We start from the raw sequence: 26,939 nt of genomic DNA on the forward strand, positions 1-26,939 counted from the left end.
TCCAGTGAGCCTTGGCCAGAAAAAACATGGCATGTTTTCATGGATGCAGGGATGTAGCAGGTGTAGTGCGAGTCCTTGTAGCCTTTTCTGTAGGTGGGAGAGACTGCCTCAGTTGGATAATCAAAGTGGCTGGCAAAGTTTAGGTCCCTGGCAGACAGTCCATCCTCCTGCACCAGACGTCAAGCCTGCTCTGCACTGTAAAGTGGATGTTTTAGTCCTAAAAGATGTTTTTGTTTTGTTTTGTGGGGTTTTTTTTATGTGTTTCACTGCACCAGCCAGAGGAGGCAAACACTTCCTGGGGCTTTACTGCATGTTTACACTGGCTTCTTGAAAGTGTAAATGCCTCAAGGTTTTGAGCAGGCTTTACAGAGGGAGCAAACTGTCAGAGGTGGGTAGACCTGGGTATGGCCTGGGAGCATTGCCATTGGTTCTGATGTGTGAAATTCATCACTGAATCATCATAGACTGGATTAGGCTGGAAGAGATCTTAAAGCTCATTCAGCTCCAACCCCTGCCACGGGCAGGGACACCTTCCACTAGAGCAGGTTGCTCCAGGCCCCTGTGTCCAGCCTGGCCTTGAACACTGCCAGGGATGGGGCAGCCACAGCTTCTCTGGGCACCCTGTGTCAGCGCCTCAGCACCCTCACAGGGAAGAGCTTCTGCCTAAGAGCTCAGTCTCTCCTCTTTCATAGAGGACTTCAGTGTGCTTTCCCCGAAGCTCACCCCTGGGAGGGAAGAACCAGCTTCATCTTGAACCAGAAAGCATCAGGTTCCCCTTGTTTTACATTTTATGTACTATAGAAGGAATTATCAGGCTGCTCCCAGGATTTGGTTACTAAAGAAAGAGGACTTGGGGAGGATTTAACATTCATCTGCCCCACTGTGAATGGCTTCAAGAAGTGTTAAACCTTGGACAACCAGAGCAAGGTTACTCTGTCAACTGCTGTCCCCACCCAAATGGATCTGTTGATCTGCAAGGAGTAAAATGATTAGGTTGTCCTTTTTGGTGTCCCAGTCCAAGCAAAGAGCCTGAATCTCATTTTTCTTTATTTTATTGGGAAGCTGCCAAACTCATTCCTACTTTTTGGGACAGGAAAAAAAAAACAGAAAATATGTTACTGAAAGGTATAAAATGCAAATAAATACATTCTTCAATGTTATTTAAAATATCTTTAAAGCTTGTGAGTAAAGAAATCCATTTTGAGATAGTCTATGCCTGCCTCCAACATGTATTTTACTGTTGAATTCTCAAGGACTGCTTTCAGGTACACAGCACAGAAATAGGACAGAGATTTATTCTTAGGAATGTTTTATTTTTATGTCACTTTGATAAGTAGAAACCAAACAAGGAAGAAACACAAATATTTCGATCACCCTCTTGGAATGTTTGAAAAAGGCAAGGTTTTTAATATAGCATTTTTCTTGTTTTCTGCAAAAGATAATCATAGTAAAAAGAAAACCAGAAAAGTTTTTCCTACACCTACTATTAAGCACTTTATAAGTAAAAGCTGTGTCTGGAGTTGCAGGTGAAACCTTTCACATTGTGAGGGTCCTGAGCAAGTCTCTTCATATCTCAGTGACCTGACATACTTTCTGCTTCAGCAATGTAAGTGAAAAAAAGTAGATCACTTGGGTAAATTTGTTCAGATCAATGGGCAGCTTTCAATTACCCACTTACATTTCTAGTGGTGGACATTTCATATTTGCTTTACAGCATGTCTGCCTGATTTCTTTGGCTGGAAATCAGGCTGGGCATGGAAAAACCTGGGACCAGCATGGTGACCTTGTCTTTGACCAGCATATCCTGGGGTGGCTTGTGTAGATGCACACCAGACTTTTTGAGGTTAACTTGGCAATACACATTCTGAAAATCCCTTTCATTTTCGTCCCAGTTGCAGCCTCTTGGGCCGTAACCCATCCCAGCAGAGCGTGAGCTAGAGGAGCATCTCTGGGGTTATGAACAGGATTTAGGGAGGCAATTTGTCTCAGTCTCACTACTCTGACTTTGCACAGGGTTGCAAACCTGCTTGGGGGTAAATTTCCAGCTGTTTGATGTCAGCCTGAGTAGGCAGAGCTCCCCGTATGATTTGTTCATAGCCCTGGTCTAGGACAATATCAGATCAGCAAGACAACAGGTTGGGCTCAGAAAGTGCAGAGTAATAGCACTTGTCCCATATGCCAAGACATGCAGCTGGATGCTGCCCAGAGATAAAGACCACAGCAATTCCATTCCCCTCCAACAGATCTTAATGCAGTATCATAATAACTTCAGGTGTTACAGATGTATCTTCAGCCACAGAGAATGAAAATCTCAGATAATGTAGCTCAGGGCAAAATTCAGATTTTTTTTTAGTGATTTGCAGAGTTTTCTGTTATCTGAATATGGAAATACTTTGGGATTGCTAAAAAAGCCCCATATAAATGCTGAGGCTGTATCAGTTTTGCTGTGGTGCATTTTGATGCTTCCTCTTCCTAAACAAGTATGTACCAATGATGGTTTGCAGGAAGGGTGGGAAAAGCTGTCTCAAATTGCTTTATACTTTGTAAAGCAATAAGCTTGGACCGAAAAGCATGGATGGAGCTGGGGAGCTCAAGCTGATTGTAATTCTTCCAGTGGAAACATTTTCCATCAGGAAAAAAATGCAGCTTTGATTACATTCCCTGTTGAAAATGGCCATTTCATCTGAAAATAGTAGAAGAGCTTCATTTCAGTAATGCTGCAATATTTCCTTTTGAATTTACAATTTCACTTTTAAAAATACTAAATAGCATGGCCATGAAATATTGGGACTTCACTGCAGTGAAGCCTGTTCTGAAAACTATTCCTGACCAGGGATGATAGATGAGCCTTGGTTTTGTTCCACTGCGAAGCCACCGAAAGAAAAGCAAATTGAAGGGCAGATTATTTCTGTATTTTCCTCACCTTTCTTTCTGCTGGAATATTTCATATTAACCCTTTTTGTCCATTGTGGCCTGTTCACAGCTGCTGTAAGGCAGAAGAGGCAGCGCACAACTGAGCTGCCCAAAACCCACCCAAGCACAGGGTTGTAATTTACTACCTGGCAGAGCTCAGGTTTTGGGCAGTGCCTCCATCACATCCCTCCTTCCTACAGCCAAGATTGCTCCATCACCCATCTTTTTCTTTCTCCTGCAATGAGCTTTTGCATCTGTCTGCATTACCAAGAGCTTGCAACTTTTGCTCTTTTGTGGTCTTCAAAGCAGTCTTCTCTCTCTGATGGCAATCCTGAGTCTGTTTGGGTAACTAAGGCAATTTCTAGTGTAATTAATAGGTGTCTTGGAGGCAGTGGAGCATTGGTGCTGCAAGGTTCAGGTAATGAGGAGAGAGGCTCTGCTGCCAGGCTGTTACTTGTCTCTCAGGGATTTGTGGACATATGAAGCTCACTTTGAGGTGAAATTGCTCAGTGGAGTTTGGAGACTATAGTGATTGTCAGCCAGAGACGTACCCATTTTTACTGTGCAATTGGAAGTGAAAATAGGGGGAAAATAAATGGCTCAAAGCAAGGGAAAGAAAAAAGAATTTAATTCATTGCATTAGTTTGAGTTTCTTACATAAATAGCAGAAATCACAGTTTGTCTCTGGCACTCAGACCTAGACAGTATTTCTGGCATTATTGAGTGCTTCCCAGAAAGTTCAGTTTCAGAATGGAGCTAGCTCTGCATTTTTCCTCCTTTTGAGTGAGGATCGCTGTTTGTACGATGAAGCTCATATTCCTGTAAACGGTGAAGAGGGTGAACTGGAGAGGGTGCATTAAAGTCGGATTTGGTTTGCTGAACTCCTGTTCACAAGATATGCTCTCAGTGAAGCAAATTATGTGTTATAATGGCTTTGGCTTTTAAGGAGAAAAACTGTCTTTTTCTGGGATAGAGCAGATTCTGGCACTTGGGGAACAGAAAATGCAGAGGTACGGGCAACTTAGAACTGAAAAACATTAAATCATAGGAATAGTGTGGTCCTTCCAAGGGGCAGTCTGTCACCTTGGGTGGTGATACCATAGAAACAAGTAGTGGGAATAAATCCAAGGGCTGGGTGAAAAATCTGTTGAGTGGAAGGGGATTTAGGGGTATGCAGAAGGGGTGCTGATCCCATCCCACCTGGAGGAGTGTGTGGAAGAGCAAAGAGTAATATCTCACGTTGGACTTACACGTATATGGGCTCATTTTGTAAGTCCTGAGCAGCCAGTGCCAGGGACAAAGATGTTTCCCTGGTCCTCAGTATGACTGTAGTAAGAACATATTAATGTGCCACTGGGTAGCCATGTGGAAGCTAATTAAAAGCAGAGGGACTGGGAAAGTAGTCGAACTCCAGTAGAATTTGCTGCAGGTACTGCCTGTCCTGACTTGAGGGTCATTCTGTGGTGGGAAGAAGGATGCCAACTTATCATCCTTGTCAGAGTCAACTCTCCAGGTGTTCAAGACACTCGTAACAAATGGGTCTCTGCAAAGCTATTTCGAGGACATTATTCTAAATGGCAGGTACCTGTGTTTGAATATTGGGCAGTAAATTTCCATCAGAGAGTACTCAAAGTCTAATTAAGGCACCTTTGCAAAGTCTAGAGAAAGAGCTACAAATGACGGGAGAGATTATATTTCCTAGGCAGTTATTGCCAAGCAAGACTGCAGACTGAAACTCTCATTTTGGTAAGGAATGTATTAAGACTGTTCTAGCAGTAAATCAATACAGGATGAATATTATATATATTATTAAAAAAAAAAAAAGAAAAAGGTGGGCAGCCATTATCTCTTCACCATTAATGTGAATCGTCCTTAAGCAATCATGAATCAAATCACTCTCATTTTCCAAGATGCTCCAGGGTAACATCCTAAACTCATTACCTATTTATGTCCAGCAAACGTTTCACTTCTGTTGATGAATTGAGTATTGATGTCAATAAACCAAACCAGCAGCTCCCAGACATTATAGGCTCATGTCTAGGCAGCTTAAAAAATGTATTTGTGAAGTTAAACAATTCTCTACGTGGCTCAGCTGTTCCCAGGAGAATAAGGACTGTGCCTGAGGTGCTTTGAAGTGGTGTAGTGTCATGGGAGGGAAGCCCTGCTTGTTTCCTGGATTAAATTCTGGCCAGAGCAGGGGAAGTTACAGGGAAGAGTGGAAGTTGCTGTTTTGCCAGACTCTTCTGACAGCCGGCCTTCAGCACGGTGCTTCCTCACTGTGCCCGTGGGATGCTGCAGGGCTCATGCAGTCCCACGCTGCTCAGCACGCACCACCCGCCGAAGGATGCAGCCACATTTACTCCTCGCAGCCTTGTGCAAGGGAGTTTGAGTGCTCCTGTCCACGCTAGCCTGCCCTCAAAGAAGTATCCACAAGGATTCCCGGTGTAACCCCTGCTGCTTGCACTGAAGGCTTCCATTTAAAAGAGGATCTAATAGCTGCAGATAGCCTTTCTGTTGTGCATTTATACGGTAATGGAGTGCTCCCACAGGTTACTTGGCAAGTGTTAAATGCGTTTGGGAGCAAAACCACAGGAAATGTCATTTCCACAAATCATTTTTTTCCTGGGGAAGGAAAAAAAAAAAAAATCTGCCAAATTATGTATGAAAAAGCTCCACTAAGGAAATATAAGATGAAACACTTGGTTTTGGGGCAGACCTTTCTGAGCTGAGATTCTTTGTCAAGTTGACTAGCACCAGTTTGTTTTGCCTGTTCAACGTAACTGTGTGGATTTGAGCCGCTGTATCACTAAGGCCAGTATCAAACCTGGGTGTTTATTCCCCATTTCCAGCTGCAGCCTTGGTCCTCATGTGCTTTTGGTGGTGCTGACGGGACTTGATGCCAGCACCTGAGCAAGATGCTGCAGCCCTTCATGTAGATGCAGCTCCAGGTTGCGGTGAAGGAGTTTGATCTGGGGATGCTGAACTGTTTTGCTGTGATTGAGAATAACCAAGTGAAATATTTTGACACTTTCAGTTGGAATATGGGGGGGGGGGGGGGAGGGGGGGTGTTCCATTAGATGAAAAATGTAGTTTTTTTGACACCTTGTTGCAATTTGCAGTGAAAAAAACAAGCGTAAGAATAGCAGATGGAGGGATGGAAATTTCCATCTTTTTTTTACTTTTTTTTTTTAAACAGACATAGTAGTTAGAGACTCACTTAACAGTTCACTCGAGGACATGCTATTTACAGCTTTTAGATCATTCAATTTGTACTTTGGTGCCCAAACCTGCAATTAAGTGAATGAGATGACTTGCAAGATTTTGGGTGGTGGTATTTCTTCTCTTATCATACTAATGAAAATAACAATATAGGACTCTTGATTGTAATTACTGTGCACTTTGGGTGTGGTAGTTACAGTGTAATTACAAAATTTATTGTGGGGATATTTATACCCAGTGAAATAACCTGAAACCATCTGTAGTGCCTGAGGGGAGTTTGTGGACCCCCGATGGCTGAGGCTCAATTGATTTTCTGGAGCATCGTGATTCATTCTCATTCAGGAAGCAAAACAAAAATCATGATCGTTGCCTCTAGTTACCAGTCAGAGGGAAATCATCTGTAACTAAACCTGCTACTGATCATGGAGAAGGGATGAGCCGGGGAAGGGAGCACAAGGTCAGGGTCCTGCTTGCCTGAAGCATGGAGAGGTGTTTTGTAGGGAAGGGCTGGAGTGGGTGTGATATGAGCGGGTGGCTGAGGATGTGTTTCCAGATGCAGATGGATGCAGAGAGTTAACGACTTGCTAGGCTGGCTGTCAGGTCTATGACACAGTCTTGTTTTTGCCCTTCAGAAAGGTAATATAAAAAAATAATCCTTTTCCACAGTTCTTCCTTTCTGTCTTTCCAAGGAGTGGGGGGTGTCATTGAATGGCCATGTGCTCTGTAATAGGGAAGCTGGAAGGTGCAGCTGTTGTATGTGAGGAAAGAGTGAGAATGAATTAAAAGCAACACACATACAGCCTTTGAATGCTCAGATAACTCCGAGAAGTGATTGCTGTGCTCTCGGCTCCCATGGAATATCAATCCTCACCTCAGGAAAACCATTGGGCAAAACTTGCCTGAGGGATGTGCCTTCACACCCAGCTCACTATACTTGCCTCAACACAGCTGACTCTCAGGTGAGGGCCTTCTGCTCTGGAATCTTATCTGATTCACACAGCATTCCTTCCTTTTTGCTGGGCTTTTGGTCCTGGTCATTCTTTCCAGCCTTATATCAGTTGGGAATATAAATAATTTTGTGACCACTGTCCCTTTGAAATCAAAGTTGTTAGTTAGGATGGGGCCAGATGCTGATCCCTTCTCTCCCCTTGCTCACTTGAATGATGTTCAGTGTTAAGCATCGTGTATGGTCCATCTGACAGAGTTTGTTCCTCTGCAGCAACACTACTTGCTGATACTGTTTGAATTAATTCTGGGAGTGAGATGGTTTAGTGCTGCCAATAGTCAGTGGCTGTTGGGTGAGCACTTTGATGTTGAAATCACCTTGCACAGATGAGCAATATCACTGTTCCCAGGACCTGGAGAAATTGAGACATGATGAAGAGCCCTCAGGTCCAAGCCTGGGCTCCTTGAGAAGAAGTGATGTTTTTTCAGGCTCAGGCCAGTGCCATCATCAGCAAAAAGGACTACTTTCTGTTTTCTAAATCTTTCTGTATTTTCTCTTCTTTTTTTCTCCTTTCTCCTCCAATGTAGTTTGTTTCAGCTGCCAAAATTTGGGACTAAAAGAAGTTATTAAATAGTGGAAAGAGAAATAAATATCAATATTTACTAACTTCCCAGGGGAGGTGTATCTGAGTAGAGGTACGTGGTTGGGTGTAGAGGTTCTGCTGCCATCCAGGCTGGGCAAGGGGCAAGGTAGCTGCTGGGACAGCATTGCTTTAAGACATGCTATCCTGTTATTTTACTGTTCTTTCTAAAGACAAAACGGAGCTCTGCTTTTCTGGATCAGTATAAAGCATCCCTATGCAGAGCAGCTTTCAGCCGAAATGCAAGAGGTCTCAAGATTTCTCCCAAGCCCTGTCAATGTCTTTGTTGACAGATTTCCTCCATGGACCACATCCGCTCCCAGTTCTCAGCCAGAAGCATCAGTTGCCATGGCGACTTCTTTGGGAAAGCCATATGGGGAAAGTGCTGATGTATTTTTAGCTTTGGGTAATGAAATTGAACAGCTGGAAATAAAGGTGAGGGCCAGCCAGGCTGCTACAGGTTCATGGACCTCTATTTGGGGCCGGCACTTTGGCAGCACTGGTGGGGAGATCTGGTGGTGCTGTGCTTGGGAAGGATGCTCAGTCCTATGTCTCACGCTATGGGTGCTGTGCAGGACAGCACCTGTGAGTATGTGAGAGGAGAAAGAATCACTATAAAGAAAAGATGATAAGGAGGTGGTGTTACATGTAAAGATAAAGAGGAGGCACTGACTGAGGTCATAGCTCCTTCATGTACAGTGTGTTCAACCTATAAATAGCTCTTCAAATATACCTCTGCACAAGTGGTATTTATAGAGTGATGAGTGAATGCCAGCTCCATTTGATGTCAGGAGTCGATTTGTGAAAGATGTCTCAGACTTGGTCAAAAGTCCAGGTTTCTGAGAGCTGTGGAACAGAGCTGGACCCCAAATGTGTGGGGTTTTCCCCTCTGGTTGAGGCTCAAAGGTTGCAGTGCTGTTAAATGCACCTTCTGAAATCAGTGTATCTGGAGAAGATATTCACTGGCATTCAGATATCCTACAGCATTGCCCCTGTACAGACGTAATTTATTCGTGCAATTTGGATCAGTCTAACTTGCATGCAAACTTCTCTGAAGATAGACTCCTATTTTATTTTCTAAAACACTTCCTCAGCTCCCTGCAATATATTTGGTTCTTTCGTTTTCAGCTGTCAAAATTCTATTTTAAAATTAATTGATTTTGATGTAATATTTACTGCACTTTAGCTTTCAACACAGCATATTAAAATAGATTTCACTACAGCTGGCAGTGTCTAATGGGATTCGTTTCTACTCCAAAGGCTCTTTGCATTATGTGCCGATACTTCCAGCCGAGCTTGCTTTCAACTGTCTCCCCATACCAGCAAGCTTACACCAGCTTGGGCTGGCAGGGAGACGAGGTGAAGTGTTTTAAGCTTGAAGAAGCTACAGTTGATGCATCCCTAAACCCAAAGTGTTGGTATTATAGATCTGGCCTGATATTCATTGAAATTAATAGGATCTTCCCCTTTTGCATCAGTGGGCACTTTGACTGGATTAAAAATTGATCATATCTCATTATGATAACCACATTGGTGGTGAAGATTTAGCAGTAGGTTGCGGAGGTGCCCTGGCCCTGGCACATCACCAGGGTATTACACACAGCAGAAAGCAGCGTGTGGAAATTGGAGCAGAATTTGCTAAGGCACTGGTGTTGTCAAGGGAGGTGGCGAACTTTGATGTGAGGTGATTTAGAAACAGCTTTTGAATTGTAAAGCTCTAAATAACTTGTTAGAAAGACATCACTGAACCCATTTCTTGGTGGATTATTATGGTTCCAGCTTTTTCCTGTAGCCCCACTGCAGGGCGGCAGGTTCCTCTGTGGTATGTAGGGAGCAGAGGGAGGTGACATGCTTCCAGTCCATGGCAAGATTGCGAATATTTTCTTGTCTGAGGCTTAATGCCTGAAGTACCTAGGACTGGCCAAACTTTTTCCATCCAGTCTGTTTCCTGACACAGAACAGAGCTTTTGGTTTTTAATTCCCCTCTCCCCCCAGAATAAAAAATCCCTGCTGTGTTTTCCCTCCCAATTCTCCAATGAAATGTTTTCGCATGAAAATTAAACTCCTTTGAGCAAAGCTGCAGTGGGTCCCAGCATGCTGGTTTCTCATATATCCTCATTCCCAAAAGAGGTAAGATAAAGCATCCTGTGTTTTCCTCTCCGCAGCATGGGACAAAGGCTGTTAAACCAAATGTAAGAAATCAGCACCTCTTTCTCTCCCCACCTCCAACTGAATCCTTCAAGTAAACAGGGTTGTAACAAACTGAAATGTTAAGGTTCTCAGTCTGGCATTTGCAACAGCCAGGTCTGGGAGGTTTGGTGGTGGGGCTTCAAGAGAGGTCTGTGAGGAGCAGGAAATGTGTCTATTACAGGCTGGAGGGGGGAAAAGCCAAGTCAGATGTTGGAAGCTGAGCCAGGCTGAGGAAGAATGATGGGAGCGATTCCTTTGATGCCATCAGCATTCTTATTGATCTGAGGCTGTTTATTGCTGCAAAACTAGAGAAAAGCTGTGAAAAGGAGTGAGAGATGTCAATTGCCTGGGTATTGTTTAGAAGATACACCTTCACATTCATTGGACAAGGGAGAACATGTGCATCCAGGCTTCGGCTGCAGGGTTCCACCCCTGCAAAGGAGGCAGTCAGCACACAGCTATCCCTGTGCACGTAGTTTTGTTGGAGAAAGTTAGAGCTTGATCTGCCCATGTGACATAAAGTAAATCTGCCCTGCAGATACGCTGAGGGGCTGGGAGAAGAGCTGCTGGAGAGACGCCTGGGGCTGGGTTTGCTGTGCAGCCATATGCAGGGAGACTTAACTGTGGATGAGGATGGGGTACAGTCCAAGGCAGATGCTGCAGAGAGGAATGGAGTTCAATATGTAATGAATAAATAATTTCACAACAGAAAATAGGTATTGTAAATGTGGATGCTCTTGTGTATATCCATCTCCATACAGAGGTGTGCATGTGTGACTGCATACACACAAGTGTATATGTATCATGATGATGCTGCCTTGAAAGGATCAAATAGGCATCATTAACATTAGAAAAGGCACTTTATGCTGCTTCTGTGTCCCATGTGTCCAGATGCACTGACCAGGGGATCCTCCACCTTATGAACTCATCTTTTCTTTGTTCTCCTTTACAGAAATCCGTGAAGCTTTCCGAGTGCTGGACAGGGATGGGAATGGCTTTATATCCAAGCAGGAGCTGGGCATGGCAATGCGTTCCTTGGGATACATGCCCAGTGAGGTGGAGCTGGCGATTATCATGCAGCGCCTTGACATGGATGGTGAGTCCTCACTGTTGATCTCTGTTACTGGTGGAGGGCAGCCATTCCAGGTGCATTGCAGCCTATGGTTTGGGCTCAGATCATTTATCGTCACCAAGAAAGGTCTGAATAGAGAGCTGTGAAACTTTGCCTTTTACCACAGCAAGGAAAGGGCAGATGATAGTGAGCCATCAACCTCCTGTAGACAAACCTCAGGCAACTCACGCAAGGGAGATGGAGCATCTTTGAACAGCTGATACAGCTGGGTGAAGACAGAGCAGCTTTTGCAAGGCTGTTGCAGCTTTTCTCTGCAGCCCTGGGCAGCATCTGGCCCAGTGATACATTCTCTGAGATGATCTGAGCACCCAACAGAGAAGTTCTGCTCTACCCCATGGCCTCACCACTCTTTGCAAGTAAAAAATGCTGTGGATGGGAGGCTGTGCTGTGTTGTAATGAAGTGTTGATGGCTTTAGAAGGAGAAGTTTAGAAGGGTGGAATAATTCTGAGCAAAGTCCTGCTGTGAGAACTCGTCAAACGATTGCTAAGAGGTAATAAAAGAAACAGAACCCACCATTAACAGGAAGAGAAAAATGCAGCATCAGGATGCTGGAGCCAGGGAGGACTTGTTAACTGCTGCAAAGCTACAATCAAAGCTGATCACAATGAACGGGCTGTCTTTAAAATGTCCTTGGTCAGAGCAGGAAGGATGCATGAAGTGTACAGGGAAGCTGGGATGCAGATCCAACCTTCTCCCACCCCTCTGCAAGCAGCTACAACAGGGTGGAAACACTGTGCAAAGTTAGATGAAATCAAACTGGAGCGCTGGACGCAGCCCTGGTCTGAAGGGGGATGCTTAGCAAGTCCATGCGATGCCAGCATCCTTGGGGAGACTGCTGAGAGCAGAGATCACGGGAGATGGTGACAGCGGGAGTGAATCTCTCCTACCTCCCTGGGATATCCAAGTCAAATGCCCTCACAAGATGCACAGTGCGACTATATTCATCAGCCCAGGGGGAGCAGAACAGAGGCTGTCACCCTGCTCGAGGGTGTTCAGCATCTCCCCTAGACAGGCAGACAAAGTAAAGCAAAACCTGGTGGATGCAGAAGATCAGTTGTTGAAATGATCTCACTCCTAAAAGAAAAGATCGGGGCCGGGGGGAAATCCATCACTTGAAAAAGCACTTTCTCCAATAATTATTGTTTGCACCTTGTTACATTCTGCCTTTCCGAGCAGACCAGATGATTTTGCTTTAGATTTGTAAAGGCCAGCCTCAGCATGGTGCCAATTCATGGGGTCTTTTACTGAAACACTGTGCTTTTTTGGAAAAAGAGTGCTGTGGAATTGGCTTCCAGTTTTGATTCATCTCCAGTTATTCCCTGACTCTCAGTCTCACAGACTTGAGACTTTGGCACTGTTTCGTATACAGTCCTAGTGTGCAGGGACCTGTAATCGGAGAGAGGGAGTTAAAATGTAGAGTAATGGGCTGCAGATGGAAGGTGTTAGATTCCTGTTTGAGACTTTTCAGCAAGCTAGATGTGTTTTCTGCAGAGACGGGAGGCGATCCTCCATCTCTTCCAGCTCAGCAGTTCCAACAGTTCCAAAGACACAGTCTGGTTGCACTGGGTGTTTTTATTGTTCTTACGTCTCAGCTGCCTGTTGTTGCAGTATTTTGAGCAGAGGGTTTGGGGGCATGACACAAGTCTGTGCTATGTGAAGGTCAAATGGGCCATACATCAAAAAGAGACAAGGTAATCGGAAATTCCTTAGGCACTGAGCAAATAGGGGAATATTATGTGGAAGATTTACCTTGCCTGCAAATTGAATTAATGCTCTATGGCTTGAATTGTTATTATATGGCTTATGGCTACTTTTCTCTGATGGATTGTCTTCTTTTTTTTTTCTTTTCTTTTTTTCCTGGGATTTAACTTGAAATATGTAGTGAGAACCAACAATAGCTTCCTTCTTCTTTTCCTACTGTGTGTAAGCATCATTCAGTAGCAGGGCTTAAACCCAGTGAGCTCCCAGGGATGCCAGTCATGCACTGCACCCCCAGCAGCATCCTCACATTCCTTGCCCCGTACCCCTGCTGAGAGTTGCTGAATTTTTCCAAGGCTTTGGCTCAGTGTCAGGTGGAAGGGCAGCTTGGCTGGATGAAAGGTCACGTTCAAGTAGGAGTCCCCTGTGGCCAGGAGAGAGAGGAGGGAGGCAGTAATCCTGCGCGTCTCCCGGCACCTGACATGAATTACGATGTGGCGGCAGGTAGTGCAGCCAGACTCTGTCCCTCCGCGGAAGGCTGCTGCCAGTGTCTGCTAATAATGAGGTAATACAATTGGCAGGGGTTTCTATTTAATCTGAACCAGCCTGAGCAGACCTAGTGCAAACATACAGTTTTCATCAGAAATTACCTTGGGAGTGCATTCTCATTGCAGGATGGCAAAGTCTCTGTATCTGCCATGGCTTATTTAACAGATGGGTTTCAAATAATGAGCAACCAGAGTTGGTCTGAATTTGTTTTTCATTGCAAACCCCATTTTCCATGGGGATACATAGGGAGGCTCAGCTCTGTCTAGGTCAGGATTAGGTCTTTTGTGTGTTTGGGCAGGATTGCTAAATTGGACAAAGAACATTTTAAGAGGAGCATATGCACTGTATGTTGGAGTGGGTTTGTGGCTGAGCATAAACTGATATGACAGGAGTATTTCACACCTGTATGTCACCTTCTGCCACAGAGGATCTCATTGAACTCAGTGAATAATGCAGCAATCAATTCCAGAGATGCCCAAGGACGGTTGCTTCTGGGGCTGTAGTGTGCTGCTGTTCAGTAACACACAGCGAGCCTCCAAATCAGAGTAGAAATGAAGGTGCATTTCACAATTCATTGCATTTGAATATAAAATGTAGTTGGTTAGAAAATGCTGCTTGAACTTAAGTGAAAATGGCAATTGCACATCCTGGATTTTGCCCAGCAACTCTTCATGGGTGTCTTATCGCTTTTAATGCCTCCATGTGTTACCACCAGCCTTCCTTCACAGATGACATGACAGCAGCCCTGGCATTGACAGAGTGGGAATGGGTGCAATGAGGGGGTTTGCCCTCACAGAATGTGACAGGGTAACGCTGAGGATGTTCAAGAGCTTCCAAATGTCCTCTAGGGCTCAGAATGGCAGGAGGGGACTCCTGCCTGTTGGGATTGCTAGGAGGCAGGTAGTCCTATGCCCTGAAACCCATGGCACATGGAGAGTTGTGGGTTACTTCTCTGCTGGGCTTTGGTGCTGTGGCACGGCAAAGCTGCTGCAGGGCTGGGGAAGAGATAGAAGTTTAGCTAAGAAACAGTACAAAGGGACTTTAGGATGTCTTGGGGCTGACAAAACAGAGCAAGATGTATTTTTCTGCATACAGGCAGATGCAAGCTCACCGCAAATCCTGTCCTGAGAAGCATCAAAACCCAGCTTCTCTTACCCAGGGACAGCTGTCCAATGCTTCCAAGATGCTGACTACAAGGTTGTCCATTGACCTGCTTTTTTACCCCAAAAGCTGAGGCAAGTTTGGGCCACTGAGACAGGAGATATTTGGTTCCTGTGATAGGTTAAGGGATGAGTAGTGGGAATTAGTGGTGGCACATGTGAAGCCCTCAGCCTTGGCTGAGGACAGTCCACGGCCCTGCAAGGGACCACATTCCAAGGTACGTTCTGTCCCGTTCAGCTTCTCTGAATGCACTTATTTCCAGGGAATACCTAACTCTTGCCAGTCCTCACTGAAGGAAGTAGAGCATCAGAGGCTGAAGTATCCACTGCACTTCCTACTGCCTTCTCCACCTTTCCTTCTTTGCTGTTCTGCAAGGTCTGCTTCACCCAAGTGAAAAGGAAAGCAGCAGCTGCAGGGGATATATTATAGTTGGCATAAAAAAAAATGTATCAGGGAGAAAAATAGGAATCTACTTGGAATATTTCAAAGTCACAAGATGAGACTTATAAATCATCAAACCCATCGTTTTATGAACTACTGGAAGGTGTTACAGCATTGCTGTGATGGGAGAGATGAAAGTACCCAAACAGAAGGGAAAGAGATTTGATTTTCTGTGCAAAAATGGCTCTTTTGGGGAAGGGAGGCAAGGAATTGTGGCTCCATCATATATCGGAGCATGAAATTCACATGAGGCCAGAGCTTTGCTTACATCTTTGATAGAAATGGTTCATGATGGTATTGCAGCAGAAGGTTGTTTAGTATAGCTGGGCATCTCTCCAGTCTGCTGTACTTATAAGGACTTACTGTTTGCTTTTGATCTGAATGTAGAGGCCAAATCTCACCTTAGTTTATACCCTTGATTTGCTTTACTCTAAGACATAAATTATTGCATGAATGTAAATATCGCAGACTATGAGAGATGCCTACAGTTCTGTCTGCAATCTGGAGAGTGACCTGAAGTGTTCTGCCAGAATGTGGAAAGTAAAATATTTCATATATTTATGTGCTGGAAAAGAAATTATTTGTAAATTCTTCCAATTGGCAGTAATGCTAATAAAAATGCAGAGAAATGGCACATTAAATGTGTTGCCTTATCTGGGATGCCTGCTCTTTAAGCAGACTTTTGCGATAAAATAGATGAATGTGTGACTTGAGTGTCAAACTGTTTCATTACAACATAAGACACTTTTATCTGAGGAATAAAATAAGCACTCAGTGTACTAATTAGAGGAGCAGCTGGTTTTCGGTATCCTGGAAAAATGACTTCAGGCTAACACCAGAGGAAAGAAACCTCCAGTGTGTCAAATTGTTTATTATAGTATAAATAGGAAATACTTTGATCAAGCAAAAGACGAGCTGGTTTCATCAGTGTACAAGTGAGCTACCTGTTACCTTTTATCACATTATGCGATGTGTCAGCAGTAGTAGATAAATCCAGCTATGACATCCTTGTGAGGCAAGAAATCCCAATTTAAAATGGTGCATATTCCCAAGCTCCTCCCAAGGGCTCTTTGTAGAGCAGGGGGGTGAAGATGCTAAAAAAATAAGCCAAAAAACCCCACCCCAAAACCGCAAACAGTAAAAAAAATCCCAAGCACAAACAGGCTGGGTGGAGAATGGGTTGAGAGCAGCCTGAGGAGAAGGACTTGGGGCGCGGGGTGAGGAGAAGCTCTCTATGACCCGGTTTCAGTGTGCGCTTGAGCCCAGAACTCCCCCCGTGTGCTGGGCTGCACCCCCAGAACGTGAGCAGCAGCTCACAAAGGGGATTCTCTGCCTCTGCTGTGGTCTGGGGAGACCCCCCTGCAGTCCTGATCCAGCTCTGGGGCAACAGCACAAGAGGGATGTGGAGCTGTTGGAGCGAGGCCAGAGGAGGTCCAGTGCTGGAGCGAGTCCAATGGAGATGGCAAACAGAAGTGCCAAGCTTTCCCCCGAGGCCTGCAGAAGGCGAGTTCCTTGCTCTTAGATGTTGCATTACCAAATATTTGCTTCTGTCCATAAGATTAGCTTGAGCTGCTCTGTGTGGGACAACGGTAACATCACAGGCTGAAAACATGTTCTCTTTTTTGTCTCTCCCTCTTCTTATTTTTGTTTTAGTTTTTGTTTGGGTGGTTTGTGTTTTTTTGTCTTTGTTTGGGTTTTTTTGGTGTGTTTTGTTTGGTTTTGTGTTTGGTTTGGTTTGGTTTGTTTTTTTTTTCTACTTTACTACCTGGACAACTCCTTGTGTTTCAACATTTCAACATGAAGCTATGTAAACCAGCCCAGGCTGCTGAAGGTAGACCAGAAACTGCTTCTGTGTTTAAAATGCAAAGTTAATAGGAAAAGCATAGACAAGTTGTTGCAGACTTTGTGTTTGTCCTCAAGAGCCTCTGATTTTCATATGAGAGAGATGATCTAGCAACATTTAAACGTGACTGTCCTTTAAAGTGTGCTGCTGAGCTGAGAAACTTGGTTGGCGAGGTGGATTTGATGAGACTTGTCTATATTTATAGAGACCACATTCTTTGTGTCTGCTTTTATTTGTAAAATGGGGATTATCATATTATGTATTCCTGCTGCAAAGAATGAAGAGTAATTACTGCTACTGGTGAAGCTAGTCAGATTTGCAGTTCAATATTAAGAAGAGGTTCATAAGTAGTAGCAAATTCTGTCTTTGATCCAGTGCATGGATGGCTGAGAAGGGAAGGTGATGCTCAGTGCCTCAGTTTCCCCACTGCAGAACAGCTGTGTCATCATTGTATGGAGCTTTATCTCCTCATTTCAGCCAGTTTCATGGATGTCTATAACTAAAAGTGTTTTAAAAGTAGAAAGTTTTATGAAAGACTTTCCCTAGCTGTCGTTGAAAGTTATGGATTGAGGCTGTAATTAGGCAGAAATTCTCTGGGTTGTGCTGGGGAAAGGTTCAGGCTGGTGATGGGGTTGTTCTCCTCTGACCTTAAAATCTCTGAAGCTGAGATACTTGTCTGGAAATATCCTGTGGCTGGAGCTTTTCTGTGCACATCCTCTGCATCATTTTAAGACACAGCAGCAGCAACAGTCTTCACCAGACTGTATTATTACTGCACAGGTTACTTTATGGGCACAATGACACAGACTGGGACAGAGAATCACTGCAGCTAGCTATTAAGAGAATAAAAATAAACAGGAGTGTTGTATGCGCCTGGGACCCAAGCTGCAAAAGACTAGCTCATTAACTTTAAATATATCACCTAGCTGCACTCTGGAGGTCAAACTCGAAGGAAAAAAAGGGAGAATACTTATCAGTCTCCATGCAGCAGATCCCCATCTCTGTTTAAATGTGTGCCTCATTTCAATGCCATTACAAGAAACTTTTAAGGAGGAGGAAGAACCCCATTGTCCTGAGACTGGCCACGGAAAAGCCTTATTTATGAAGCAGTCAGGCCAGATTAAACAGGCTCCCAGTTTAAGGCACAAGGCTCTGAAACCCAGGTGTAAGTCTCTGTTGTGCCCTTGTATATAGGTGATGCAATCCATGCGTGTTTTTCCCCCTCTTTCTTTCCCTCTCTTGATCTGTCTTTCTCCAGCCCAATGAATATTTAATTTGCGCTCCAAGGGAGCCACTCCAATGGGAGATGTTTGGACAGACAGAGGTCGACTGAGGGCTGGGGATCGGGGCTCTCTCAGGGGATGGAGGATGAGCTGTGTTCATGCCGCTGCTCCTCTGAGCATTTAATTATTCCTTCAAAGCAGAAGAGCTCTGGCAGGAGCCAGGCAAGAGCCCACGCACAGGCTGCTGCTACCTGGGACTTGGGGATTTGCCTTCCCACCTCTGCTTAATCCCTCTCTCCTCTTCCAGGTCTGGTATGATTTGGGGGTGGTCTGCTGCACTCTTCCTGCCTGGCACATCCAACATGGGCAAGCCACTGCTGATGGTAAACCCTGCTGGACTGGGACAGTTGTGTTCTTCCTTATGAGGATGCTGATCCTTCCCTGTGAGGGTGCTGAGGTCCTGGCACAGGGTGCCCAGAGAAGCTGTGGCTGCCCCATCCCTGGCAGTGTTCAAGGCCAGGTTGGACAGGGCTTGGAGCAAGCTGCTCTAGTGTAAGGTGTCCCTGCCCGTGGCAGGGGGCTGGGACTGCATAAACTTCAAGGTCCCTCCCAACTCAACCCATTCTATGATTCTATGATCCTATGATTCTATGATTCAGCACCCTCTTTCTGTGATAGAGCAATTAGTCAGGCTCACACAATTGCTCCTGTGGCCATTGACAGTGCATCTATTTGCTATTCCTTTTTATTATCACATATGCCTGCTTTTTGTCATAACTGAGACAGTGTCTTGCAGGGAGCAAACCTTTGTGGGTATCAGAAGCACTTAGTACCCAGAGGATGCTAATGGACTAGTAATGATAAGCAGACCTGATTTGTCTCTGATGATGTGGCCAGCAATGTTCTGAGTCATAGTTTTAGTCATTCAAGGTTCAGCCACATGATTGCTAACCCCCTTCTGACTCTTTGACATTAATGCTGGGATTAAGATTAAGAGGAAACATTATGGTAGAGAAAAATGTTAGGGCATAACTGTTAGTAAATAAATAGATGTTCTAGTTGGTTAAGGGAGTTAAGAGGTTTAGGGGTTAGTGATACAGCTCAGCTCCACTGTTTTGCTAAGGTCACCCACACAAGCAGTAACTGTCCCTTGGCTAATGAGTTGTTACTCAGGGATGGGGTGGCATCTGGACTACATCCTGCCCAGAACCCCTCTGGTCCTTGCCCACCATGTCCCCTAACAGTCTTCTCCTGCCCCAGCTCTCCCGCATTACCATCCCTTGAGGTTTCCCTGCCTTCTGAGTTTGTAAATAAGTTACTGAATGTGTGAGTACCTTCATCAGTGACTACAGCATGGCTCTGGTTTATAAACCATGCTTGTATTTGTAGCTAATGGGAGCAGGGAGAAGAAAATAGCTGCAACTATCATTGGACAGGGAGCACAGTCCCCACATCCTGGCCATAGTATTTCTCCTGCTTGTGCCCCATCTGTCCTCGAGGTTGTTTTCCTTTAGTGTGATGAGTTTATGCTGAAGTAGTTGCAGACAGATGGTGGGGAAGGATGTGAACACCACACACATAAATTGGCCAGAGGGGACAGTGAGAGACTGGGGCTTTGTGATCACTGCTGACAGCTGTGTTGTTCAGGGCTTGCTGGATGGCTCACGGAAAGGAGCAAGGGAAGGTGAGAGCAGTGTACACAGCACTCATGCTCCAGCCTGGCCTTTACTCTCCCTTTTTCCCACCCCTTAACCCAACTAAAAGTTCATTTCTGAATAAGTTACACATCACTCGCTCTGAATATCAACTACATTGAGGCAAGGAGCACATCTGGAGGCACAGCAAAGCTGAACGTGGGGTTCTGTGCGGTGTTTGATTTGCCTCCAATGCAGATTCTCAAGCAGATGCTTGATGTGTGCATCACACATCAGCTTGTAGCACACTGTGTGTGTGACTATGGCAAGGAGGAGGAGGAAGGCATCTTTTGACTGTACCCCACACAAATTTCAAGCTGAGTGGTCTCAGCATCTGGTGGGTAGCCTGGATGCTTATAGATCCTGCAGGCAATGTGGGTATTGGACATTACCTGGTTATGCCATGGCTGTGGAGAGCAACCCCCTGCATTTTCACCTTGCAACCATGCAGAGTTGTGCTGGGTGTGTCTTGGAGCCTACTTGTTGTTTTTAATAATTTTTCTCTCCTGGCTTTTAAATACTGTAAATGGAATTTGCAGCCAAAATTCTGAGTTCTCTTTCTTGGTATTAGGATGCTGCAGTCTCCTGAGATCCTGACACCAGGAAGCTTTGTTTTCTGCAACTAAAAACAAATGTTAAAGGGATATTTCTACCAGGCAAAATGTTTTGGGGTCTGGTTTCCTTGCTAGTTAACAGTTTTAATTGAAAAAGCAGTCAATAAATGGATAATGCATTTTATAATGGCATCTTTCTTCTGAGGTTGTGGAAAATGCTATAATTAAGCTGATAATTAAACCCTGTGCAGTTAGTTATGATCCTTGGCAAAGGCACAGGGAAGCCATGAGCAAGGGTTTGTCCAAAGTCTTGTTCTGAGTCAGACACAGAGCCCAAGAGTCCTGGCACCCGCTTTCTCCTGAGTCATGTGTAGGACTAAGTCCTGGCTCTCCTCTGTGGATGAAATGACATTGCAGAAAATCCGAATTGAATAACTCAGTGTCTTGGGGTCACATATGGATCGACAAAATATATGCAGGGGCAGGTACTAGAATTCTTTAAAATGCAGATTGTTTTCTTGCTAATCTGTCTAATTTCTTTAACCTGATTTGCATGATAGTGTATGGGTTTGTTGCTGCCTTTCCTTTGATGTATTGCAATGTAAATCACCCCAAATCCACTGTCACCTTGCATTACCTTCCCCAACATGATCCAGCCTGCTGTGACTGATACAGTCCGACTTGATGCCATAAACTGATGCCTCCCGTGGGGAAGCAGAAGGAACACATTTTCTCATAGCCCATAAAGGTTTTAAAGAATGGCTTTCCAAGTGGTGGATGTCCACCCCTTTCATTGTCTGTATAAAGAAATGAGCTCCATCCTGCAAAAGCTCAACCCACTCCAGCCCCACAGAACTCTTCAGTGTGGGCTGAGTCCTGAAAGTGTGAGCAACTTTAGCAGTTGGATGGGCTCTTCCTGCACGTTACAGGATCAAAGCTATTATGAATCCCTGCTGGGTTTCCTTTCAAAGCCCCCGCCAAGGGCTCACCCCCAGGATATTCACTCTCGTCTTCAAGAAATTACAGGCAGAGCCTAGTAAATAGAGATCAGTATTCTGGCAAGTGTTTTGACTCTGCTTATTTTCACACTGTGTTTCTGCAAAGATAAGGACATGCAGAGAGTTTGATCAGTGCATACGCTCAGACCAAGCATATGAAATATAATAAGAAGGACAGATAGGAGCAGCATGCAGTGCACGTGGTGAAGCTATCATGCAGGGCAGCTGCAGGTACTGCAGTCAATAGTGACATTTTCATAGTAGTCCTTGCATTGACCTGCTTTAGCCTGATGGCTTTAGGCACTTCTTTTACCCCTAATAATTTAGCAACAGAAACTACATGGAGAGGTGGATGCAGTCAGTTCCAGATGAATTTGAGCAAAAGACAATTTGAAAGTCTTACAGTTGCTGATTCCGCTCCCAGACAATATAGCCACCCGTATCAGTCGGCCTAATAATATGTAGGACGATACATCTATGGACTGATAGACAAAGGAGAGATACAGACATTGAACTATGCTGCTCAGAGGAGCAGGTATTTTTAAGAGCCTTCAACAGGCATGATTTTCCCTTCTTCTTTTTTTTTTTTTGCCATTTTCAGTAAGCATCGCAGAAGTTCTCTGAGGGGAAAGTAACATTTGACACAAGGCTCAGATATACTTCAAACAGCCACGTGCCTCATTTCCAAAATATACAATGTACTGCAGGGGCTTGGGACTGCATAGGCTCAGTTCATTAACAGCAGGAGCAGTCTCCTCTTCCTGCTAATGGTGCTGAAGCTGTGTCTACACTGCCTGCTCTACATGCTGAGTGCACAGGGCTTCTAAGAGACAGATGCTGATGGAAAGCTGAAATGAAATGCCTTCTGGATTAGTCTGGTTCTTCTCTCTGTGTGTGCTCCCTTCCTCTGGAGAGCGGGGTTGGCCCTGTAAAAGCCTTGCAGAGACCTGTCTGTCTGGCAGTTCTGTAGAAAGGAAGAGCCTTGGCCATGCTAATGGCTGCTGTCCTCCTGCCAAGAATGGGTTTTCTGAGAAGTGACTTGCCTACAAGCTCCAGCACTGAGGAATGATCTGTTGTTCATCATCTCTGTTTGGGTCCTGTCTTCAGGTCTGGATGTACCACAAGAGGGGCCATTCACTGGGATATCAATGAATCTGGGTCTGTAGGCACCATGAAGTTGTTTATGAGGTGCCATAGTGCATGTGTGGGTCCATGATGTGCATCAGATCCAGAGCAGCATGTTGGGCAATGGCACTAAGTGGTACTTCAGTGAAAACATTGATCTTTTTCTTTCATTCCAGGGGATGGCCAGGTTGATTTTGATGAATTTATGACTATTCTGGGACCTAAGCTGGTGTCATCGGAAGGCAGAGATGGCTTTCTGGGAAATACAATAGACAGCATATTCTGGCAGGTAAGTGATTATTTTTAGATGCAATTTCAGCCAACTATCAATAGTTTCCAGAATTGATCTGTTGAGAAGCACGAGATGTTTTGCTGAGCGTGAACGGTTGTGTAAAGGCTACTGGGGTCTGTCTCACAATATGCTCTGCAAGACCACCCTGTGCTGCTGCAGGGATAACCATGTTGTGCCAGTGCAAGTTTTACCCATGATGTTGCCCTGAGGTGGTTTGGTCCTGCTGTCTTCAGGCATCAGAGGGGAGGCAGGTCTGGCAGTGGGAGCTGCCTTATGTCTGTTGCGCAGTGTGATTTTAAATAGCATTAAACCTTCCTGGAAAAGCAGGGACAGTCCAGACTCTTATGGTAGGGATTAAAAACCTCCCAGAACACAGTGCTGCATGGTTCTTGCCAATGGATTAGATATGTGGCTTCCTGTGAGATCACTGCTCATTTCACTGATCATCCAACAGCCTCTGCTTGCTAATAAACTTTAGCTGTTACCAAGTTTATGTAAGTCAGAAGAGTCAAACCTGGATGTAAGCGTTTCTGTCTCCTTTTACTACCCTCCATCACCGTCCAGACTGAATTGGGTGGAGTTTTGTAAAAGTCTTTTAAAACCTTGTTCCTGGCCTCCTGACATGTGATAGAAATTGAAATCCTGGTCTGGATTCTAGCATTAGGTTGTCAGAGCAAGAGTTTGGCGTTGATGAAGCTGCAGTGATTTGTAACATATCTGTGTGGACATGAGAGCTAAACATACACCATGAGGGGCAGGAACGTGGTAGTCATGAATGTTTCATTGCCTTCATTGCGCCTTGCAAGCCTCATCCCAGCACGTGAGCAATGGGGAGAAGAGGAAGTACCATCACTGTCCCACTGAGCCATTGGTGCTTTCCAGCCCCCCCGGTGGAACTGGCCTTGCTGGAGCTATTTAAGAAGCAGAAATACCCACTGGGAAGATCATATTCACAGGCTGAATTCTCTGATAGAGAAGCAGACAAGTCTGGAGCCCTCCCTAAAATTCAGCTCACAGGTTAACTTGCCACCATTTAGTGACCCTTCAGCCTGTGTAAATGCCTGTGGTGGCTTTGCTCAGAGGAAGCAAGGCAGGGAGGATGAGTGCTCTGGTTTTAGAGCAGCAGGATGCTGGGTCTGAGCTTTCATCATGCTCTTTCATGCAGTGGGGACAATGGCCCTTGTGCCCCTAAGGCTGCAGTGGGATGAGTGAAAAGAGGGCAGAGGCTTCAGGAAAGCAGCTTCATGATGGGAAGGGACAGCACTGGGGGTTGTCTGCAGGCAGCAAAGCCTTGGCTGAATTGAACAAGTGCTCCAGTGCCTCAGGAAAAATGTTTATGGTCTTTTACTTGTAAGGGTAAAAATACAACTCTTTACATAGCACTTTCCTGGATTTCAAAGCCCTTAAAGAGAAGATTTAATCTCAGATTTCAGTTCTCCTGGGGTAGGAGAGCTCATGAAGAATACAATAATTTTGCTGCTTATTCCCAAAGAAAAAGGAAAAAAAAACCTCACATATGGAAGTGTCATTCAGGAAACAGGTTCCCTCCTTTGCCCATTCCTACCTGGCTTTACTGAAGCCATCTGCAGGGCCATAAGTCACCTTGTCCTTAAGCAAAGCATTTATGCATCTGCATTATCTCCAGTGGGATTATGTCTGCATTGAAACAAAGCCCTTTTTGGAACCGGAGCTTGGCTGTGTTTCCATATCCCTTTGACATGCAATTTTCACATTTGTTGGATGGGAATGGCAGGGCAAGGGGTGACTCTGGGCTGCTGATAGAGCACTTCACCCCTGCAGCCATCCCCACGGAATGATCTTAAGGATGGGATAGTGCCACAAGCCTGTGGATGTGACCGGTGCTAGGTGACAAGGACAGTGAGGGTGGGATAAGAAGAGACTCTGGTGTCAGCTGGCTGGGCAATGCTACCATGAAACCTCACCCCAACGCTACAGGCAGCAAAAGGCATCTTGAAGAGGCTCTTATACCAGTGCCAAGGGGAGAGGGAATCCATGTTGACATCCAGAAAGTTCCCTCTTCCATCCAAACAGCTTCTCTTCAAATGTGACTGTTTTGTCTCTTGGGGTATTTGTGCGGAGGGTCCAGCTTTTACGGTACTGTGGCACTTTGTGCAGATTCTGTTCCAAGCGTGCCCTAATAACACTTTAAATAATGCAGTGACAGAGTTAAATAATAAGAAAGAGCAGAAGGAGGGTGGAATTCAAAGGAACAAGTGAGGGCCTGGAGATGCATTTGCAGATGAAGCTGTGAGTTGGTGGGGTACAGGAAGGCAGTTCTAGATGGCAAAAGCTGCAGAAGGAAAGGATCTTACAACAGCAGTGGGGCTGCAGTAGATGGGGAAGGGGTAGAAACAGAAGAATAGAGAAGAAAGAGAGGGATAAAGCATGGAAGAGTCAGGCTTGGAATAATAGAGAAAGGGTACACCAGTCCTATCATACGTATGGCCTAAAGAGCAGTGGTCAGCCTGAGAAAAGCAGGATTCAGCTGAGACCTGAGCATTGGTAGGGAGTGGAGATGTGGAGGGTCTCTCAGATGTATTTTCCCTCCTTGATTTCCCATGTGGCCTTTAAATTGAGTCATATGTGTGTGTGTTTCTTTCTCAGGTAGCAGCAGCGATCAGTTCTGCTCCAGTTAGAATGGCCCTCTGTGGTCTCTCAGCCGGGTTGGGAAGTATTTAAGAGGAGGGAAAAATCATCCTGCAAATACTATTTTAAGCCAAGTCAATATAGACTATCAATATCAGGAGAGCTGAGGAAACATGGACTCTGTTCCATCTCACAGAGTCTCTTTCCCAAGTGAGATGCAGCACACACCAAGCAGTTTTGTGGAGAACACCCCTGGATGCCTCTTGCTCTATTTCCAAATGGTTTTATCATCCTCCTGCCAAATGCATGCAAGTGGAAGTAACATGTACCTGTGCACAGATATCTTTAAATGTCTTAAATGTTTAAGAGAGTCTTAAATTGTCTTAAATATTTTTTCTTAAATCACAGCTGCCTGGTAAGCATTAGCTAGTCCTCAGTGTACAGAATTGTCAGGAGTAATTTGAAGGCTGGCAGCACCCAATGAGACCCCATTGTGTCTGGTTTGGGGCAGACATACCATGATATGCTTTCAGCAATGATTCAAGCACCCCCTTTGGCTGCTTCCAAAGGGTCTGCGTTTATTATATAGGTGAGATTTTGGGAGTATCTATTGAACCCTCTTTTGGAAACCAGTGGGAAGAGGCCTGTGCAGGGGTGCTGGACCTACCAGATCCCTCACAGGGTTTCTTCCCACTTCCATCTCCATCATTTTCCCCCTGTACTTCTTAAAGAGTGGCCACCCATCACTCGTCTTCCTCTTCCTGCCTTCTCTGAGTTGCTCCTGCTGGTGCTCACACTTACTGTTCTCAAGCTGGTCTTCTCCAGTGTGCCCATCAGTGGTTTTGCAATGATGCAGTAGCTGTTTCATGGTCATGGAGATGCCACTTGATCAATTTTAAGGCATGAGAATTTGTTTTTCCAGACCTCAGGGAACAGGAGTCTGATTCCAGTTAAGTGATGAGAGCTGTGCTTTGTGTAAGTGAGTTTTGATGCATTTCCAACACATGGCATTCAGGACTGGAGAGCAATTTAGATCAAGAGCATTACAGAAAAGACAAACATTGCTACTGGTAAATATTAGCTCCTTTTTTTGGCGAACAGGCTTCAAATCTGTCCACTGTGTCCTGCTATTCTGAGCCAGTGAGAGGGATGAAAAGAGAGGAGAAACTGGGATTTCATATTCATTTACAGTTCTTGCCCAGATTGTTTCTAACTGCAGAGACCTTCAGGCACAAGTGTTAAATTGTTGGCAGAGGATGTGTTGTAGAGGATCTCCAGACCCTGGGGGTAAGCAACAGAAGAAATAATAATCTTGGCTTATAGGCTTTTAATTAAAATAAACCACTCTGTCTTGGCTAAAATGCTTTCTGAAGTCAGAACAAGTTTGAATGGTGAAACAACAGCATCTGCATCGGCTGCAGGATAAATTCTGTGCCTAGCAACACTGATGAGATTATTTGGAAAAGTCAATACTTTGCGTGATGATCATTTGAGAAGCAAAACGTTGCCTGTTTTTATTGGTTTTCCTTTTCTTTTTGCTGTCTGCACATGGAAGCTGCACAGAACACCATTTTAGCCTATGTGTTGCTTGTGCAAGGGTATCTGGAAGCTTTGTCCTGCACAAGGGGGTGGCATTGAGTCATCTACTCGGACATGGTGCCCATTCATCACATCAGGTATCATCTGGTGTAATTCATTGGTGTTCAGCAGCAG

General features: G+C 44.9%; 1 protein-coding gene across 3 annotated transcripts in view; it reads left to right on the top strand.

The window, feature by feature from the left end:
* CALN1 (calneuron 1) overlaps positions 1-26,939 on the top strand; it is a 134,517-nt gene that overhangs the window by 64,751 nt on the left and 42,827 nt on the right. For all 3 annotated transcript variants that reach the window (XM_062631817.1, XM_062631826.1, XM_062631835.1), the window contains 2 exons: positions 10,861-11,004; positions 22,504-22,616. In XM_062631817.1, coding sequence (XP_062487801.1) covers positions 10,861-11,004; positions 22,504-22,616 — 257 coding nt within the window. The remainder of the gene's footprint in view (positions 1-10,860; positions 11,005-22,503; positions 22,617-26,939) is intronic.

Source organism: Pezoporus occidentalis, unplaced genomic scaffold (assembly GCF_034315485.1).
Source record: "Pezoporus occidentalis ecotype Australia unplaced genomic scaffold, CSIRO_AGI_Poc_V1 ctg110, whole genome shotgun sequence".
NCBI classification, from domain to species: domain Eukaryota; kingdom Metazoa; phylum Chordata; class Aves; order Psittaciformes; family Psittacidae; genus Pezoporus; species Pezoporus occidentalis.